Source organism: Corticium candelabrum, chromosome 8, assembly GCF_963422355.1.
Source record: "Corticium candelabrum chromosome 8, ooCorCand1.1, whole genome shotgun sequence".
NCBI lineage: Eukaryota > Metazoa > Porifera > Homoscleromorpha > Homosclerophorida > Plakinidae > Corticium > Corticium candelabrum.
The window spans coordinates 5,804,201-5,819,919 of NC_085092.1; the positions used below are offsets into that span (position 1 = coordinate 5,804,201).

General features: G+C 39.2%; 1 protein-coding gene across 1 annotated transcript; it reads right to left on the minus strand.

Annotated features, from left to right (window-relative positions):
• Positions 1-1,045: 1,045 nt before the first annotated feature.
• On the minus strand, positions 1,046-8,395 carry LOC134183818 (transient receptor potential cation channel subfamily M member 2-like). The gene is made up of 6 exons (XM_062651392.1): positions 8,391-8,395; positions 3,793-3,946; positions 3,684-3,719; positions 3,436-3,585; positions 1,776-1,946; positions 1,046-1,184 (listed from the first exon to the last, which is right to left on the minus strand). Exons 2-6 carry the CDS (start codon positions 3,892-3,894, stop codon positions 1,053-1,055), a joined length of 591 nt encoding a protein of 196 aa, XP_062507376.1. The 5' UTR covers positions 3,895-3,946; positions 8,391-8,395; the 3' UTR covers positions 1,046-1,052.
• Positions 8,396-15,719: the final 7,324 nt, after the last annotated feature.

The following is a 15,719-nucleotide window of genomic DNA, read 5'->3' on the forward strand; positions in this document are numbered from 1 at the left end:
GAACGAACAAAATAGGTGGAATGTCAATATCAGCGACATTATTAATCCAGTCAGAATTTGACTGTCTTTACTGCTACTAGATCTGGCAACAATAAGACACAAAATGAAATCCTACAAACTCATCTAGGATAGGTGGAAGGTCAAAACTACCTTGTCTGATATCAATAATCAGCTCCACCAGCAACGCAAAAAGATGCTAGAACCACAGTTTACAGTTCAGACGTTCATCTAAACATGATTGATCGTCTCCTGCATTGTATATCGGACATGTTTCCCTGTCTCTTCGTGCAGGCTACCAGAGAAAACAGCGATTGTAACTCCAATTACCGGGGAGTGTCCACAATTAGGGACACCTACCCTACTATTTGTGTTGGATATCGATGCTCCTCCTTGCGGTATGCAGACATGCACATGCAGAGTGGATGGCAGGAGACATTGTAATTAGGTAATTAATTGATTTAGTCAGAGTAAATATTTGTTTTTTGTATACTCGTGGTAGTGTGTGTGTGTGTGTGTGTGTGTGTGTGTGTGTGTGTGTGTGTGTGTGTGTGTGTGTGTGTGTGTGTGTGTGTGTGTGTGTGTGTGTGTGTGTGTGTGTGTGTGTGTGTGTGTGTGTGTGTGTGTGTGTGTGTGTGTGTGTGTGTGTGTGTGTGTGTGTGTGTGATGACTAGCGAACAGGTGACAGACAACGTGTCGCCGAGTGTCACATCTGTGCATGCTCTCTAAGATTAAGTTACTCAAAAACATGACGTTCGACACTGCTACACAACTGAACACATGCAGGTTAGAAAGACAACAAAGAAATCAACAAAACTACTATAGTAGATCAAAATATTTTAGCATTGCTAACTTTGCTCATTCCATTCTAAAAGATCATCAACTATGTTTAATTAATATCAACAGTAATGTAATAGAATTCTCAAATTTTCGATTAAAGTTATAAAGATCATGCGTTAAGCAAGCATGCAATACTACCAGCAGCACTCACATCTAGCCTACAATACGTTCTTCTTACCTAAACGTGTCCTACAGACCTGTTTACTTCCGTTTCTCTACACGCTGCTTTCACCTAACTTTGCGTCGTCTCGTACGGACACCAATTGATGACAATGAGGACACGTGACCGAATATGAACAAAATGTCGACAGAATCTTCTGTACGGCATCAAGTTTCTCCTCCAATCTCTAGTAAGCATATAGCATGCAGCGTCACTACATGAAGTCATGAGTTGGATAGCGAGAACGCGTCCAGCGGTCAATGACATCAACTTCCATTTTACGATTAAATAAGTAATATATTTCTACTCATCATTGTGTAGTAAATTTTAGTCTGTGCGTGTGTACTGTACGTACTGTATGGTAAGCGTACCTTCTAACGTGCGTTAGATAGTCTTGCTTACTAACGCGCGTTAAACACAACTTATTCCGACCCTTTGCACAACATGGTTACAACAAATATGGTATTAATATTAATTACAATTATTTAATATACTGTATTCAATTTTATATTGTATATATGCAATATATATATATATATATATATATATATATATATATATATATATATGTATATATACATGTGTGTGTGTGTGTGTGTGTGTGTGTGTGTGTGTGTGTGTGTGTGTGTGTGTGTGTGTGTGTGTGTGTGTGTGTGTGTGTGTGTGTGTGTATACATATATATATATATATATATATATATATATATATATATATATATATATATATATATATATATATATATATATATATATGTATATATTAATTCCTATTTCGTACCTGTAAATCTCGAACTGTGGTTAGATGGTCGTGGGATTGTTCCTTCTCTGTTTGTCGTAGAAAGTTCAGCAAGGCTTTCTTATCTGCATCACTGACGTCGTTCGTTGAACGTGCCAACGGTGCCAGCTCTAGGACGTTGTCCTCGGGAATAGCGTCAGTATACAAAGTACCCTATTGCACATATGCACATAATAATGCAACAATAAATAATTATTGTATTAATAGATTTAGTGTTATCACTTTCTATTTTATTGGTATGATGTGACATGGGTGGTCGTAATGGAATATACTACCATAATAATAAAAAGTTAAAATAACTAATAAAAAATATAAAAAAATACAAAATACAAAATAAAAAATAAAAAATAAAAATAAAAAACAAGAAATAAAATAATAAAAAATACAAAATTAAAATAAATAACTAATAAAATAAAATTAACAAAACAAAATAACAAAATAACAAAATAAAAGTAGACAGTAATAATAATAAATAATTTTTATTATATGTAATTTTTAGATGTTTTATTTTTATATTATTTTATTATAATTCAAATTATTATTAATATAATACTTAAGTAATTTAAAAATAAAAAATTATAATAGAAAAAATTTAGAACAACTAATAGAAAATATAAAAAAATAGAAAATATAGAAGTAAATACATTAATAATAATTAATGATTTTATTATGTGCAATTTATATTATTTAATATTAATGATTTAAATTATAATAAAATAATATATAAATAATACATTTAATTAAAAATTAAAAAGATATTAAATAAGAAGTTAAATAACTAATAAAAATAAAAACATTAAAAGCAAATAATTCTTAATCTACTATTACTGCATACAAATATAAAATAAAAATTAATGCAGTAATAATTTTATAAAATAAAATATATTACTATATTTTTATATAACCTAACAGGGCTAGGTCCTGGACTCTAAATAATAAATAATACTATATACATCAGAACAGTCTGCACTTCTACCATTCCTGGTACGGCGGTAGTTTTGTTGTCTGTGGTTTTCTCTTCATTTTTCTGATCCTGTCTTTTTGCCTAGTCTAACTTATCATCTCAATCGTTGCTGTCTTTCTTTCCAACAAAATCTACTACTTCTATCTTCAGGATATCACAGGCATCAGAGCAGTCTGCACTTTCTACTATCTCTTTTGGTACTGTACAGCGGTGCTTTTGTAGTCTGTTGACCTCCTTTCACCTCACTGATTACTCATTGATCGCAAGCATTAGCTTAGAGCAGTCTGCATTATCTATTATTCCTGGTACGGCGGTGGCTTTCTCGTGTGCTATCAAACTGTCAGCCTTTTGTTGCAGTTTCGTTAATTAATATCTAGATATTGTGTTCCGTCCATAGGGCGGTTGTACAGAAATAGATATAAGTAGACGATAAAGAAATATATACATATGTATTATGTGTGTGTGTGTGTGTGTGTGTGTGTGTGTGTGTGTGTGTGTGTGTGTGTGTGTGTGTGTGTGTGTGTGTGTGTAATTTAGGTTACTTAATTAAGTGTTATATTAATAATAATTAAAATTATAATAAAATAATATAAATAAATATTAAAATTTACAAAAATAATTCATAGTACTGATATACAGTAGTACATTATGTACTTAAACCTTTAGCTATACATGTACCTCGTGTCTTCTAGAGCAACATGTCAAGCATTGAGCGACAAGAACAGCAGCGTAATAGAAAATATTAAAGGGCGGCACGAATATCGGAGACGTTCTGACTTCGAACAAGAGCGTTGCTCTTGCAAACTTCCACTCGACATCCGAATGATCCTTGCATTAGAGAAAAATTGCTTAGAATTAATATTAATATTGTCAATTAAATAATTATAACATATTAATATTAATAATAGGATTAGTGAGACACTCACTTGAACTTTTTGAAATGCGTTGGTCACCATTGCCACCTGTGGAAACGCATGTGCATTTCATATGATTCGCATGTGTGCACTGAAAGTAACAAGATATCGTGGTCATTACCAAGAGATTGACGAGTACAATCACACCGATCAGTAGCCAAAGACTCATTATAACCCTTCCGATTAGAGACTCGACATCAGTCACGGCAACGAAGTCGCTCATTTCGATCAATCCGAACGACGCTTGAAACAAGCTGCTGAAGGACGACTGCAGTCTAGAAACGAAATCGAAAACTTTATATGTCACTAGATACATGCCCCGTCCTTTGTACGGGTAAGATGTATTGTAGTGTGTGTGTGTGTGTGTGTGTGTGTGTGTGTGTGTGCGCGCGCGCGCGCGTGTGTGTGTGTGTGTGTGTGTGTGTGTGTGTGTGTGTGTGTGTGTGTGTTGTGTCATTTTATAGAGATAACCGTGCCACCTGTTATCCCATCACTCTCTGATAACACTGCCACCAGATTGTCCGCGACTGCTTATTCGTCAGGCAAGGACTGCTTATTTCACAGCTAACCCTTATATCTTAGGATTGTTCCACAATCCGCAACCTGTGGACGCGCTTGGTAGCAGATGGAGCTACTTCTAGGAATAAACCTCATACTCTGAAGAAATGCAGCATGCCTGGAATTGAGGCTCTACTACTACAAGCTCAACTTCGATGGTGTGACTATCTTGTTCGAATGAAGGATGATAGAATTCCAAGGGCAGTGTTTTATGGTCAGCTGAAGAAAGGTTCTAGAACAGCAGGTGGTCAGAAATTACGCTTTACAAGACACATTGAAATCCAATTTGAAATCTTGTAATATTGATGTATCCAACTGGGAAAGCTATGCGTCAAACAGATATCTGTGGAGATCTTATTGCAAAAAATCTCTAAATCATTTTGAAGACCAACGTTTGAAAACACTCCAACAAAAAAGACAGGAACGAAAGACGATCTCTAAGAGTGGAAACTTCACATGCAATGTTTGTGGGACGCTCCGGCACGGCACGCATTGATCTTTGGAGACACAAGCAAAGCCATAAATGAGTTTGGTCGTGTCGACCACTCACTCCACCGCGCGCGCGCGCGCGCGCGCGTGTGTGTGTGTGTGTGTGTGCGTGTGTGTGTGTGTGTGTGTGTGTGTGTGTTGTTTTGACGGAAGACGCAGTCTGAACGTGTGGACACGTCACGTCCAGTCTTTGTTACGAGGTCCCGGATGTTATAAATAAATTTAAATCTTGCTTTTAAATTTTCAGTAGAAATCGGCATAGTCCCCGTCTACCGCTTGGTGCAAAAGCGTGTAGGTTGGATTCGGTGCAAATGCAATCGGAATTTGGAGAGAAACGAAAGCGTTTCAAGAGTAGCGATTCAATCAGCAAGAAATCTTCTATTGCTCGAAGCTTTGAGAATGACGACGACACGTACAGTCTACACAGGACGGGTGTGAACGCGTGTTCAAATAAACTGGAATGTGTAGCATTTGGTCATCGAGAAATTTTACGCGGGGATCGACCCCTCAAGAGAGACCCTGTGCAGTTTTTTTAATTTTTTTTACACAAGCCTTTCCCTTTGCGTGCTGAGTGTGCGTGTCAATCTTGGTTGTGAGCGGACAAAAGACGTGGCGGCGTATCGCAAACACACCTGGAATTCCGCCAATACCCACTAGGGGCTTCGGCATCGCAAAAGAAGTTTCCGCCAGAAAGTGGTCATTTGCTTGTGACAGGTCAGTATTCGAAGATACCAGGTCTCGTTGTATGGTATCAATCCATCTGTTCTTTGGACCATGCTGAGGACGTTTCATATTATGTAACTTGCTTCTCAGCAACAACTTTTGTAGATGAGAGACGTTCATCTGTTCTAAGTGACCAAGCCACCGTAATCTTTGATGTTGAATTTGACGTTCAATTGGTTCTTCCTTAGCAGATTTCAAGTTGATTGTATTTCTTATCTTGTTTAGTCTTGTTACACCCAAGATAGATCTAATACAGCGCATATGAAAAGTGATCAGTCTTCGAATATCTACTTGAGTGCTTGCCCAAGTCTCACAACCATATAGTAAAACTGGCATCACCAGTGATCTTAAGACTCGCAGTTTTGTGTTCTTGCTAAATCCTCGGTTTGTGAAAACTCTACGTTTCCAAGTAAAAATGTCCTGCTAGCTTTCTGAATATACGTTCAACAACCTGTGTGTGACAATCCCCAGACTTAGTCACAATGCTGCCCAGATACAAAATTCAGAAACATTCTCCAGACCACGACCAGCTATCAAGATGTTTGCTTCTTCAACACCAATGCTCAAGATTTTAGTTTTCTCAGTGTTGATTCTCATACCCCATTTCATACAAGCATCATGGAAAGCATTTACCATCTGTTGCAACTCACTATTTCATGTACTTATTAGAGCCAAATCATCAGCATACATGGGAGCTTTGATCTGATGTGTCTCTTCAGGTTTTACTCGATAGTTCATGAATAGGTCACCATCTGTCACTTAAACAATCTCAATGCCACCACCCTAACCTTGTCCAGAGTCTCACGCATAATTCTGTCCATAAACAAATTGAACAAGATTGGAGACAGCACACACCCTTGACAGACACCCGTAGTTACTTCAAACCTTGATGAAATTTCCCCCTATTTCGTACAACACAACCTGCACCATCGTGCAGGTCAACAATCAATCTAACCACTTTATCTTCTATACCAGAACATTTGAGAATGTTAGTGAGAACGTGTCTTGGTATACAGAGTAAAATGCTTTTGAGAGGTCAACAAAACAAATATGTAAGTTGGATCTGTGCTCTAAATGACTTGTCGCAGTACCCAAATCTGATCAATTGTTTCCTTTTGAGGTTGAAAACCGCATTGCTCTTCTAAAGCAAAGGTTCTATCACTGGTCTTAGCCGATCTAACAAAACGTTGCACTTTCCCAGGAATACTGAGTAATGCTATCCCACGATAGTTATCACATACCAGACGGTCATTCTTTAGTTATCGCGAACACACACACGCACGCACACACACACACACACGCACGCACACACGCACACAATCTGAGCTTTACATATACTAGATGTACATGTATACGTACCCTTTCACGACGGACGGAACAACTTGATCGTATATCTGTTTAGCGCAGCGGTAACGCAGCTCTCTCTGTTCACGCCACAACAAATTCTCAATATCACTCTCATTAGACAACCTCCGAACACAATCGACGTCGGAAGTTCCGTAAGCGGACGACGAATAAACGACCGTCATCGCAACAGCAAACGCGACCAGAAATATGAGCCAGATGATGAGAAAAGACGCCGTCTCTTTTAGAATGTTCTTGAATGCGACTTGGATCGGTCCGATGGTCTTGAACGGTCGCAGATAGGCGAGAACGTAGAGAATGGCGACAATCGCACCGAGTCCGTACAGCAGAGTGGCAACGCGCAGGTACGGCCCCAACTGAGCGTTACCGCCGGACGGACGCCATACGTCACTCCAGTCGACAATGCGCATAGTCATGTGGCAGAGGAATACGACGAGCATTGAGACGAGGAGACAGTTGCGCCAACTGGTAAAATATAATCTCACACCTACGAAAGCCGAGAAGGGTCATGACTATGCATGACTTTTCTTGGCTAGGGTATGCATGCTTATCCTCTTTCACAGTCCCTTTAGCATCTAGCCTGCGCGCGTTATCACTGCACTCTCTGTAGCGTCCAGCCTGCGCGCGTGAAGAGCACTGCACCCTAGCATCCAGCCTGCGCGCGTTAAGAGGAACTGTGCAAGTCAGAGGAAGTGTGAAACAGGGTAGAGTCTGCTTGACTTTGCTATATGCAGTCTGTTAGACATTCAGTGCTTCGCTACGCAGTCTGCTACTAAAATCAGCCAGCATTTATGGTGACAAACGTCGCAAATGCTTCGGACTCGGAACTACGTGCTCACTAATTTAGCTAAAAGATGTTGTTAGCACCTTTTCTAATTGTTTGAAATATATACTGCATGCATGGCTAATTAATTATTGTGGCTGTTGGTCAATTGGCTGCAAAGTACGTGTTACTTAATTATAATTATTCAACCACATGGCGAACAAAAGAAAGCTAGAATTCTTGGCGGCATTCTAGTACCTTGGAAATGTTATAAAAGATATACGACTTGAAGTTTTGGAACCAATAGGAAGAAGCGTTGAAGAGTTTGAAAAAGCAAGAGAGGCTTTGTTAGACGCTTAATAGATGTAACGTGTTCTCATGCCTTGATTATTATTGGCTACTCTTAGTTAATTAAGTAGCAGACTGCATAGCAAGGCACAGCACAGAAGAGTCTAACCGAGAAAGGTCATGCACACACACACACACACACACACACACACACACACACACACACACACACACACACACACACACGCACACACACACACACACATACTGAAGCGCCTGCAGCATATAATATATATATATATATATAGCGCCTGCAGCATGACCCTACTCGGCTTTGGTACTACAACACACACACACACACACACACACACACACACACACACACACACACACACACACACACACACACACACACACACACACACACACACACACACACACACACACACACGCACGCACGCACGCACACACACACACACACACACACACACACACACGCACGCACACACACCTCGCATTGACATTTGGCAGACCTCACGCAGCATCAATCCGAAAATGTAGGCAAAGAGAAAATAGTCAAAGGCATCCGGCTGTACGGACACGGGCAGACCGGTGATCATTAAGCAGTCGTACACAAAGAGCCAAATGAACCAAAAGTATGTGATGACCATCGCACTGTATCTGACGGCTGGCGAAGACTTGTCGAGCACGAATGACTTTGTGAAGAAATGGTAGTTGCAACCGTAGCGAGGTAGAGCGTAGAAGAGTAGAAGGAAAGGAAGGACTATGAGTCTGAGGAGACAGACAAAACCCGCAAGTGCAACGTGGACGCCTGACGGACACTGACGAAACCCAAAGGATGTACTGTACCACATATTTTCGAGACACTCGTGAGCTTCCTTGTCTGCAATGAACTAGAAAAACCATATCAGTGTTATTATGCTTCTGTGCATGCATGCGCGTGATCAGCAGAGGCTTAGATAGTCTACTAGCTGCTTTCGTGTGTGTGTGTGTGTGTGTGTGTGTGTGTGTGTGTGTGTGTGTGTGTGTGTGCGTGTGTGTGTGTGTGTGTGTGTGTGTGTGTGTGCGTGAGCGCGGGTGTGTGTGTACGTATACGTGTCTATCTGTCTGTCTATCGTCTGTCTTTATGTCTGCCAGCCTGTCTGTCTGTCTGTCTGTTCAGCTGTCTGTCTGTCAGTCTGTCAATCTGTGGCCGTCGTGTCTACGTGCACAATGCATGGATTCTAACAGCAAAATATGGCTTGCACTAACAAGGCGTTTCTTGAATTCTATTTCGTAAATTTGCAAGACAAAGTTTTGTTCTCGAGTTATAAATAATTTTAGATACGCATGCGCAGTAAAATTGTACAAATAATTTCCCCGTACGTTTGTACGTCCTACTGATAATTTCCTTTTCAGTTGATTTTTGCGCTCTGAAGCATCGATACCCCTAGCTAGTGCTTTCATTCATCAATCTCTTGTTTACTATAGTTATTTCTTATTTTACAATTACCTGCTTTTGTTTGTTTTCCACAGCAGCCAACAAGACTTCCTCGCTCATTGCGGTTAGTGAAGAATCAGATGAGTTTACCATCGCGATTGCCGACTTTTCCAGCTTGTTGCTTATCTCCAACCATCTCGCCTCTAAAGGTCTACTGCTTCCAATCTTTCGCATCAAACCGGCAACTTGAAGTGTCGTAACGACCGGCCGCTTTGACTCAACGATGACGTCATTTTCTGCCAATACCGACACGTGCTTGAACGTCAGGCTTCCTGTCATTTTGAGCGACGGTATAGCGGCTCCCGCGTTGAGTAGCGCGCGCACTACTTGCTTCCTGCTTGCAGCTAGCGCGCTAACCAGTGGATTTTCTCCTTTACAGTTAACCATATTTATCATGTTTGCATTGCGAGACAACAAAAAGTCGACGCAACGCGCTATATTTTCGGGGTTTGCTTGCTTTCCTTCGTTTGCGTTAAGGTAATGCAGTGGAGTGTTGCAATGAGAATCTCGTATGTTTGTACTGATTTGGTAAGCGGGAGTCGCCAGTTCCATTATGCGTAACGAACTTGCCATAGCGGCGAGATGTAGGAGGCTCATTCGAAAAGAGTTGACGCCGTCGACTGGAAAACCGCGACTTACAAGGAGTTCGACCTTTTGCTCGCGGTCCCGGTCTGCTGCGGCCGCCTCGAGCACCGAGTCCGTGGCACCAGGTATCTGATCTTGTGTATCATTACACTTGTCAAGTAGAGCCTAGACAAAACAAGCTATGCAATATTTCCTTGATATCATATATATATATATATATATATATATATATATATATATATATATATATATATATATATATAGATAGATAGATAGATAGATAGATAGATATAGATATATAGATTTGCTCCCGAAAATATTGTACTCGTATGCTAAGTTTGCTAGTTCAAACACTTTAGAGCAACAAACTGTAGCTAAAGAAATGTACATGTATTACAGTTTAGACAAAGAACGCTGGAAACATTATTTTACCATTTGCGCCGTTTATAGAGGAAGAGGGCGCACCGACGCAAGCCCTCCATCTAGAGGCTGGCTTACGCAAGCCCAGCGTCAGCCCAGTGTATCGCCAACGTAATGTCAGCGTATTACTGTAAACATGTTACCATGCACTACATTCTGACCAACGTCAAGACGTTGGATTAGACCCGAGCGTGAACGTAACGTAAACCGGAAATAATGCGGTTTGTAACTATACCAATCGCCTGTCGCGCTTTCACTCACGTGGTCCAGTAGACGACGAAAATCTCAACAAGAAAAGGAAATCTTGGCAAGAAGGCATACAGCAATAGCAGCGGCACTTGCGCTAGGAACGGTCTTCGACGCCAGACCCTTTTCGCATGCAGCTGAGAAGACGTTCCTCAGACATGTTTATACAGCGTCTGACTACGTTTACGTTATACGCTGGAATGACGCTCGGATTGCGTAATTTACTGTAAACCAACCTTAGCTAAAGCTCAACCCTGCAAAGTTGTGCGGATACAGTCTCTCTAGATACATGTTCTATACGGCCTCTGTAACCAGCAGCTAACAAACGACATGCACATCTATTGTGTGTTTCTTCAGGCTATCTATGTATATCAAAATTTGCATGCCATGCAATGCGCCTCAAAACTGTTCGAAAATATGTTGCTGGGTCTCTTCGCATTCTGTACTTTCTTGTAAACGCATCAGACCAATGTCTACTGGTGCTTTCTTCTATTTTCCTACGCGACTTCCTTGTCGCGATTTCATAAAACGCAATGTTGTACATTGTGCTCAGATAAGAATACAAAGCGGCTACGGAGAGTATATTCCTGCATGCATGGGTACCAGAAAAAAGAGATTCTTACTATTACTTTACCAGAAAAAATGAACAGGCCTTTTAGAGTCTTCCTGTCAGCGTGCATGCATGAAGAACCTCATCAGCCGTGTTCAGATAAGCATAAAGCTAAGTGCATGCATGATGGGATCAGATAATCGGACAAACATATTTGCTAGAGGGCGGAAAGCATGTGCACTGCTGGACCTGCAGCTATCAGTCAGGCAACTTGTGAAAAGGAAGAGCCAATTTGCGTCAAACCACAACTCTAAAGGCAGAACTATATATGTATAGGGCGTCGCTGGACCTCCAAAATTGAGGAGACCAGCTTAGGGTCTAACTTATATGACACCTGTTTAAATCTAAGAGTCCACACCTACTTAATATTGCAGAGGCCATGACCACGTCCATGCCTATAGCGACGCCATGCACTGTGCAGAACGAGTAAATAGATTCGACTTATGACATGCCAATATTTGAGCACATTTACTGAGGCTGATTTTCTGTTCTCTTCTAGCAGATATATATATATATATATATATATATATATATATATATATATAGTATAACATTGTTTGTAAAAATGTACAACTGCTCTAGAGAGGAACGTCACAGTTTCAAAAACCAAACGTACTCTTCTTCTGCATAAGAAAGCCTATAGATCTGCCCCTAATTTTGTTTTTATTACGTTTTTACGATGTAATTATATTAAACCATTAAAATATTTACCTCCAGAGCATCTCCCGAACAGCTGATAATTGCATAGTGACGCAGCTCTCGCAGATGTGTTGCGATGTGACACCGGTAACCTTGATGCGCATGCTCCGTGACAAGAGTCAAGTGATGTTTTGGGTCGGTGGAAGTCGCCAAGAGAGTCTGCAGAGGAGAGCAATGATTGCGCGCTGTCCAGTGCGGCTTGGCTCCGGCATCCAAGAGAACGACTAAAAAATCATCATTTGTTGTTGTCGACATCAACTAAATAGAGTTACAAAATGCTACACTTAAAAATTTATATCAATGAGTGAATGCATATATTGTGTTTGTGTATATACAAACCAGTAATTGTAACGGTGAGTATCCATCTTCGTTTACAGCATCGACGTTTTTCGATTGCTTTGCTAGTAAACGCAGCTCCTCTTTTGTTAGTTTGTTTTCCGTTACAGCAACATGCAATGCCGTCCAACCACGACGGTCAGGCGTATCCACGTCAGCTCCGTGATGCATCAGCAGCGCAATAGCTAAACAGAATTGCCGCAATGTTTTACTAGAGGAATTTAGGGAATAAGACACTAATGTGTGTGCGTGCGCGCCCGTGTGTGTAAGCGTGTGCGTGCGTGCGTGCGTGTGTGTGTGTGTGTGTCTGTGTGTGTGTGTGTGTGTGTGTGTGTGTGTGTGTGTGTGTTGTGGTCACTTTGGCTCTGAAGAGTAGTTTACCAAATCGTGGTTTTAGTTTTCTTGTCAGCTTACTGCGTCCATACATGTTGCTTGGTACGGTGTATAGTCTTACACCTTTCAACATCTAGATAACAGGTACTGGAGGAGACAGTGGAATTAGTTCTGCACACGCTCAGTTTACTTTAGTCCATTCTATTGTGCAGGTCCTTTTATGGCGTTGTTTTTTTCTGTGTCTTTGTCTATTCTTTTTTCAAGTCCAAAATGGAGTGACAACACCGTTTGTGTCCTATCTGAGTGTCAGAGCAGCCCTAAGAGATACCACTGCTCTCTCCAATAGGAGAAGGGGAGAGAAAAGGATCCATAGACAAAGAAAGCTTACTCCGTTGAAACCTTTCTGGCTTAACGCAGTCAGCGAGCAATCAATCTTGCGGTAGAAAGAAAAGAGAAAATAAAAGACTAAAGTTGACGTTTGCAACATGGAATGTAAGAACATTACGAGATAATAAAACTAATGTCAATCTTGAGCGTCGCAGGAGGTCAGAAATTACGCTTTAATTAAAGACACACTAAATCCAATTTGGAATCTTGTAATATTGATGTATCCAACTAGGAATGTTATGTGTCAGACAGATCTCTGTGGAGATCTTATTGCGAAAAGTGCTTAGAACACTTTACAGACCAACGTTTGAAAGTACTTCAACAAAAAAGGTAGGAACGGAAGACTGCAGTATACTCTAAGAGTGGCAACTTCACTTGCGATGTTTGTGGACGCTCCTGCACAGAACGCATTGGTCTTTGGAAATACAGACAGAGCCATAAATGAGCTTGGTCGTTTCGACCACACACTCCACCGTGTGTGTGTGTGTGTGTGTGTGTGTGTGTGTGTGTGTGTGTGTGTGTGTGTGTGTGTGTGTGTGTGTATGTGTGTGTAAATGAAAAGTGTGCATGTGTGTCCAACATTTAGAAATTGAAAATATTGTGTGTTACCTTGTCGTCTACCCGGTTTTTCACCAATCCATCGAACTTGAAGTAATGTGTGCAACAAAGGTCTTCCTCGCGAGTTGAGCGACGCAAGAGAAGATTTTACGTCAGAACCTTGCAGTACCTGCTTGATAAATGTTCTATCAGCGTAACCTCTTCTCAAGAGACGCTCAGACGGAAATGCCTCAGCATCACCCTCTACTATTTCACGAGCAGATAAACTCTCTTCCGTCATTGTTTCGTGTAAAACCTAAGTAGGAAGCAACAACAATAACAATAACAACAAACACCATAGCAATAACAACAATAACAATAACAATAACAACGAAAACCATAATAATAATAATAATAATAATAATAATAATAATAATAACAAGTATAACAATAACAGCAATAACAATAGACGTCCGGTGCTTTCCTGGTGGTCATTGATATCCACTAGGCGTGCTGTATCGAGTATGCGGTCACCGTAATGCCTGCAATCTATATCGAATTGGCTAGTCATTGATCGCCGTATGGACTACACGGAAACATGTACCCCGCTGGGCTCACCTGCCGGGTTAGTGGGAGCCCAGATGAGGGTGAAGACCCCACTTGCCCATTATGGAGGGGCATAACGACACAACAAAAACCATAACAAATAACAACAATAACAATAACAACAATAACAATAAAAATAATAACAATAACAACAATAACAATAGCAATAACAACAATAACAAAAAGAACAATAACAATAACAACAAACACCATAGCAATAACAACAATAACAATAACAACAATAACAACAAAAGTCATAATAATAATAACAATAACATTAACAACAACAACAATAACAATAACAATAACAAAAACAACAAAAACAATAACAAGTATAACAATAACAACAAAAACCATAACAATAACAACAATAACAATAATAACAATAACAAAAACCATACTAATAATAACAATAACAATAACAACAATAACAATAACAACAAAAACCATAACAATAACAATAATAACAATAACAACAAAAACCATAACAATAACAATAATAACAATAACAACAAAAACCATAGCAATAACAACAATAACAACAAAACTATAACAATAACAACAATAACAAAACCATAATAATACCAACAATAACAATAACAACAAAAACCATAACAATAACAACAATAACAATAACAACAAAAATAATAATAATAATAACAACAATAATAATAATAACAATAACAACAAACCAGACTGATCTGGTTGAGCACGACACAAAAACCATACTAATAATAACAATAACAATAACAACAATAAAAATAACAACAATAACAATAACAACAAAAACCATAACAATAACAATAATAACAATAACAACAAAAACCATATCAATAACAACAATAACAATAACAAAAGCATAACAATAACAACAATAACAATAACAACAAAAGCATAACAATAACATCAATAACAATAACAACAAAAACTATAACAATAACAACAATAACAACAACAAAAACCATAATAATAACAACAATAACAATAACAACAAAAACTATAATAATAACAACAATAACAGCAGCATCAGCGTTAACAAAAACAAAAACAACAACATTAACAACATCAACAACAACAACTCAACAACAACAACAACAACAACAACTCAACAACAACAACAACAACAACTCAACAACAACAACTCAACAACAACAACTCAACAACAATGTACAACAAAACCAAAAAAAACAAAAACAATAGTTTAAACAAAAGCATCTACGACAACAAAAAGGAAAAGGAAAACTAAAAACAACAACAACTAGCCTCGAACTTCCCGACCAGAGAACGCGCGCTTTCAGGTCTGGAAGTTCGAGGCTAAACAGCCCAAACCACCAAAAACAATTAAAACAAAAACAACAACAACAGCAAAAGCAACTGTACTAGTTAACAACATTAACAACAACATCAACAACACCAAAAGCAATATCTACTACAACAATAAACATTTTTAGCAAATTATTATCAACAACAACAATAACAACAACATTAATATTAAACATCAGTTAACGACAAAACAAAAACCAAATCAGCAACAAAACCAATAACTATAACAACAAAAGCTAACTACACTAAAACAACATCGACAACAGCAAAATCAAAAAC